This window comes from Condylura cristata, unplaced genomic scaffold (assembly GCF_000260355.1).
Source record: "Condylura cristata isolate star-nosed mole 26May11 unplaced genomic scaffold, ConCri1.0 scaffold00030, whole genome shotgun sequence".
NCBI classification, from domain to species: Eukaryota; Metazoa; Chordata; class Mammalia; order Eulipotyphla; family Talpidae; genus Condylura; species Condylura cristata.
The window spans coordinates 17,557,687-17,563,454 of record NW_004567131.1 but is presented as its reverse complement, the minus strand read 5'-3'; the positions used below and the strand labels follow the sequence as shown (position 1 = coordinate 17,563,454).

Here is a 5,768-nt window from a genome sequence, read left to right as displayed (position 1 = left end):
ATTAGAGTGACAGAAGAGAGATGGAGAGAGTTGAGAGTGAAAGAGGGAGGGTAGAGAGTTATAGACAGGAGAGGAGGGAGTAGAGTGATGAGAGAGACAAGATAGGAGAGATTTGAGTGAGAGAGAAGGAGAAATGAGATAAAGGTGAGGAGACAGGTAAGAGACTAGATGAGGGACAAATGAATAAGAGACAGGAGAGATATGAGGGAGACAGAAGAGGAAGAGAGAGAAAGGAGATGTGAGACAGATCTGAGCAAGAGAGATGAGAAAGATAACAATATTGAGATAGAGATGAAGGAGAGGAGAGTGGATAGATGAGGGATAGAGGAGACAGTGGGGAGATGGGAGAGTGGAGAGAGTCATAGATGAGAGAGAGAGGAAAGAGATAGAGGGAGAGATGAGACAGATGTGAAAAAGAGCTAGAAGGGCAAGTGAGAGATGTATGAGATATGAAGGAGGGGAGAGAAACAGATATGAGAGAGACAGAAGACAGGGAAGAGAAAGCAACTAGATGAAAGGTGAGGGAGAAATGAAAGAGATAAGGAGATGGAGAGATGATGGAGAAATTAGAGACAGGAGAGATCTGAGTGAGAGACAAGAAAGAGGAAAGATATTAAGAGATGAGGGAGATTGGAGAGAGTCATTGGTGAGAGAAGAAAGAAGGGAGAGATGAGATAGATGTGAACAGAGCTTAGAGGGGTGAGAGATGAGAGGCAGAAATGGAGAGAATGAAATGAGAGAGATGAATGGAGAGATGAGATAGAAAGATGGGAGAGGACAGGTGAAGAGATGAGAGTGGAGGAAGAGAATGAGATGACAGAGATGGGAGTGGGGAGAGACGATGATGAGATAGAAAAAGGAGAGATGAGAAGAAGAGAGATTAGAGATAGATGTGAGGAGAGTGGAGAGCTAGAGATGAGGGAGACAGTGAAGAGAGAAATGGAGAGAGAGATAGAAAAAGGAGAGGTGAGGGAGAAGAGAGATTAGAGAGAGAAGAGAGTGGAGAGCTAGAGATGAGGGAGGCAATGAAGAGAGGAATGAGACTAGATGAGTGATGAGGGAGAAATGAATGAGAGACACAAGGAGATGACAGACAGAAGAGAGGAGAGATAGAGGGGGAGAGAGATAAGGAGAGAAGAGAGACGAGATTGAGAGAGACAGGAGAGATCTGAGCGAGAGACGAAAAAGACAGGAAAGTGATTGAGACTAGGGAGAGGAGAGTGGTCAGATGAGGGAAAGATGTAAGAGATGAGAACAAGAGGGGAGAGTGAGAGACAGGGTAGATGAGAGATAAGAGGGATAACGAGAAGAGAGGAAAGAGAGAGGTGAGTGAGCTTGAGAGATAAGAGGAGGGGCAGAAATGGAGAGAATAAGATGAGGTAGAGAGACAGGAGAGATGAAAGATGTGAGAGGAGAGTGGAGAGAGACATAGATGTGAGATAAGATATAGGAGAGTTAAGGGGAGAAAACAGATGAGATGAGAGAGACGGGAGAGTGAGAGACAAGAGAGGTGAGGGGAAAATGAATGATAGGGACAAGAGTTATAAGAGTGAGATAAGACAGGAGAGATGTGAGACAGAGATCAGAGAAAAGAGTGAGAGGAAGCGAGAATGAGATGGATATGAGAGGGGAGAGAGGAATAGATGAAAGATAGAGAGATGAGGGAAGGGAGAGATTGAAAGACAGAAAAAGGAGAGATGAAGGAGAAATTAGAGATGTGAGGGGAATGGGAAAGAGACTAGGTGAGCTATGAGGGAGAGATGAAAGATATAAGTAGATGAGAGAGACAGGTGAGACAGATGAGAGAGGAGAGATGAGGAAGAGAATGAGATGATATAGAAAGATAGAGGGGAGAATGAGAGACAGGAGAAAGATTGAGAGGGGAGAATGAGAGACAGGAGAAAGATTGAAAGAGATGAAGAACATAGGAGATGTGAGAGAGAAAGGAGATGTGAGAGAGACAGGAGAGAGATGAGAAATGAGAGACTAGAGAGATGAGGGAAAGAGGAAAGATGTGAGAGATAAGAATGAAAGGGGAGAGTGAGAGAAGAGATGTGGGAAGGAGAAGAGAGTAGAGAGGATAAGGAAGATAGGGAGAGGAGAGAGATGAGGGGGAAATAGAGATAGGAGAGAGAGACAGGATGAGTGAGAGAGAAGGAAGAGATTTAAGAGAGGAGGAAGAGAGGAGGGAGAACGAATGAGATGAGAGATGAGGGAAGGAGGAGAGAGTGGAGAGAGAAAAGGCATAGAGATGTGAGCGACAGGAGGAGACTAAGTGAATGAGAGAATGAGAATAGACCTCTGGCCTAAGCTCTTTCTACTGGAGGCACAGCCCACTTTTCTGCAGAGATACAAACCTTTAAGGACTTGCAGTGTGACAGTCAGCTGTGTACTCCCAGTGTGGCCTGTGCTTGCTGTGAGCTCTGGGGTGCGTGCAGACACCGGGCCGGCAAGGTGCATGCCTGGAGCGCTGTGGAAGGCAGGTGGAATGTTCTGGGGTCACCGACAGAACCAGGGAGGGCAGTGGCCCAGAGATGGGAAGGGACATGGTGTATTGGGGACAACAGCAGCATTGGGCATAATGTGGGTGAACAGAAGGATGAAGAATAAAACTGGAGATGCAAGTTGACTTTCCAATCAAGAAAGTCGGGATTTTTAAGAATAAAAATAACCAACATTTAGTGGACATTAACTTATGACAGTTTCTCTTAGTATGTACAGGCTGCTTTGACAGGAGACTACGCAGGATGACTTACAAATGACAGAAATTTCTTTTTACAGTCCAGGAGGTTGGAGGTCAAAGATCAAGTGAGGGAGGTGGTCAGGTGAGGGCCCTCTTCTGGGTCTGACTTCTCTTAAGGGACAAGGGCCCTTTCTCAGGCTTCTTTCATAAGGATATTAACTTCAACTGGGGGGTCTGCTTTCAAGACCTAATCACCACCCCCACGGGTCCCACCTCCTAACACCATCACATTGGGCTTTAGATACATGAGAATAGGGAGGGGATCGCCAATCCGATCATAGCACAGGGGAGTGTTCTGAGTACTTTACAAGAAAAGTGCAAGAGGGTTTTGGAGGTGATCCTGGGGATAGCTGGACTGGGCAGGCAGAAGGGCTGCCTGGGACGCAATCTCACCCAAGCCAGTGCCAGGCCCCAGCTTTCATACCTTTTGAACACAGTCGTCATTGCACCTGGGTAGCTCAGAGAAGGTGTGACTTTGGGGGATCTAAGTTAGGGGCAGTTTCTGGAGAGTTTCAGCTGAGGGCTGTCAACCTGCAGCAGAATAACTCCTTTAGTCACTAAGGGGGCTCTGGCTGGTGCAGCCAGACCTTGAATACTTGTCCAAGGTCACGCTGCTCATCAGGGGGAAGAGGCAGGACTTGAAACCAAGTTTCAAGTGGGTTTTCACCATTTCTCTAGATTGTAGGATATGTGGTAGGGGACCAGTGGAAAATTCTAAATGGACAGAATTTATGGCTCAAGTCTCCTTGCGAAATTTAACTCCTAAAAGTAGCAGGCAGAATGAGTAGAAGAGAGAAATTGGGGGGGTGGGGGTGGTGTTATTACCTTTGTCTAAAAAGTAATATAATAAAGCACAAAATTCAGAAAGTAAAAAAGGGTTCACCCAGAAAATAAATCTCACCCGTCTCCCTTTCTTGCTGGACACAGCCATCCTTACCAGTGTCTCGTCCAGCCTTGCAGAGACGGTGAGTGTATATTTCAGCATAGTCGGCTGTGGTATCATAGTTCACATCCGAGCAGCACACAGCCATGCTCTCGTGCATCTTCCATATTAATGACATAACTTAGACACTGCGATAAGGCCTTCACAAAGAGCCACCTTCTCTGTTAAAAATGTTTCCACAGTGTGGATTTACTGTAATTTATGGAAAGAACTCTTGATGGGGTTTTTAGGTTGTATTCAGTTGTTTCCCTCAGCTCCTCTGAGAAACAACTGACATGCAACACTGTATTTACAGTATACTACCCACTGATTTGTGATATATGCATAGTGCAAAATAATTACAAAGTGTCCTAACCTTCCATTCACATCCACATTACCATTGTTTGTGGTGAGGACATTCAAGAACTTTGAGCAGCTTTCAAGGATGTAATACATAACCACTAGCGCTACTCATCCTAGTTCAGAGCAGCTCACTCACCTGCTGCCTTGGTGAGTGGGTGCAGCTCCTGCAGTGCAGATCTCACCGGGCCACTTCTGTCTGTGAAAGGATGCCAACTTGTTGAGGAGAGGACGAAAACGAAGGACATCTTATGCCATGTCTGTCATATTGCACACTCAGTTGAGCCTTGGGCAACGAGGGCGTTAGGACTCCCCACCCCTGACCTGTGTGTACCTGAAAGTCAACCCAACCTGGCTACAGGTTCTGCCTCCAGCACTGCTCGATCCACATGCTTGTGGAACCTGCTTGCAAAGACATTCGTGTGCCAGTGACCGACCAGTTCAGCCCAGTGTTGTTCAGGGCCACCTGTGTGACAATACTGTCCTGTCGGTGCACCACAGGCTACAACCTGTAGAGGCAACAGACTGAAATACACCCATCTTTCTCCCAAATACTTGGGAGTAGTGCATCACTATTTGGAGTGGAAATTTATACTACACCTTACAGTGTGTGGAAAAGGCAGTTCTCATGGGATGTATCTTATGCTTTTTTCATGTTCAAAAGATACATTTTTCCTGTGAACTCTTCATATACTTTGAGCATTTCTCAGTTTTGGTCTTTTACTTATTGCCTCATTACAGCTTTCAGACAGCAGTGACAAATAGAATAGCTTTTCAAAACAGTCCTACAAGGAACACAAATACAGAGAGAGGGGCTATGTATATGAAGTGGGGGTCAGGGGTAAAACTCAGAACAGGGTCAGGGCAGCCCGCAGAGATGCTTCCCAGGCATGAAGCTGGCTTAACCTCACCTACCTCCGTGGCTGTTCTTCCCCCAGCTCATGTGTTCCTCGGTGCAGAAGGCCCTGTTTGAGGAGGAGGACCACATCAAGAAACTGCAGCAGAAGGTCGCCACCCTGGAGAAGCGGAACCGGCAGCTCCGGGACCGGGTGAAGAAGGTCAAGCGGTCTCTGAGGCAGGCGCGGAAGAACAGCCGCCAGCTGCAGCTGGTGAACCAGAAGCTCAGTGAGAAGCTGGTGGCCGCACCCCATGTCAATGCCCTGGGGCGCGATGCTGCAGGTGCTACCTACCTGCGGGGGTAGTGGGGGGCCCACTGCCTCTTGCCCGAAAGTGGTTTTGTACATGCACATATTTCACATATTTCAAATCTTGTAGGAGACTTTTTTTTTTTTTAATGCGTTGGTAATCTAGTGGGTTTGAAAGGCAGACTTTGCTCTCCCTGGTTTCTGGCCTCAGAAAAAGTCTGGAGTACGAGGACCCAGAGTGCCATGTGCTTGCTCAGGGTCTGTCCTTCCCGCCCAGGAGCAGCCTGGAAGGATATCTCGCCCTGAGGTCCCTCCATTGGAGTGTGGCCGCAGCTCCGGGACAGTTTCTGATCCGAAGCTAGTCACGGGTCTCTGGGGGCTCCTTTTCCATACCTTGGGAGGAGGGTGGTGGCCCCATGGGCGCCTGTAAACATGGCCTGGGTGCCCCCATGCCAGCCCACATTTTCTCACAGCTCAGGCATATTAAGACTCGAGCTCAGCACGGTGAGGGAAGGAGACTGCAGGTAGTTGAGCAGAATTATATCTGACTTCCAAAACCAGCTATCCAGAGTTGAAGCTGTACCTACCGGTCATCTCA

At 47.4% G+C, this 5,768-nt stretch overlaps 1 protein-coding gene across 1 annotated transcript in view; it reads left to right on the top strand.

The window, feature by feature from the left end:
* CCDC3 (coiled-coil domain containing 3) overlaps nucleotides 1-5,275 on the top strand; it is a 74,681-nt gene extending 69,406 nt beyond the window's left edge. Inside the window, exon 3 of the mRNA XM_004691101.2 lies at nucleotides 4,964-5,275. Coding sequence (XP_004691158.1) covers nucleotides 4,964-5,227 — 264 coding nt within the window. The 3' untranslated portion in view covers nucleotides 5,228-5,275. The remainder of the gene's footprint in view (nucleotides 1-4,963) is intronic.
* Nucleotides 5,276-5,768: the final 493 nt, after the last annotated feature.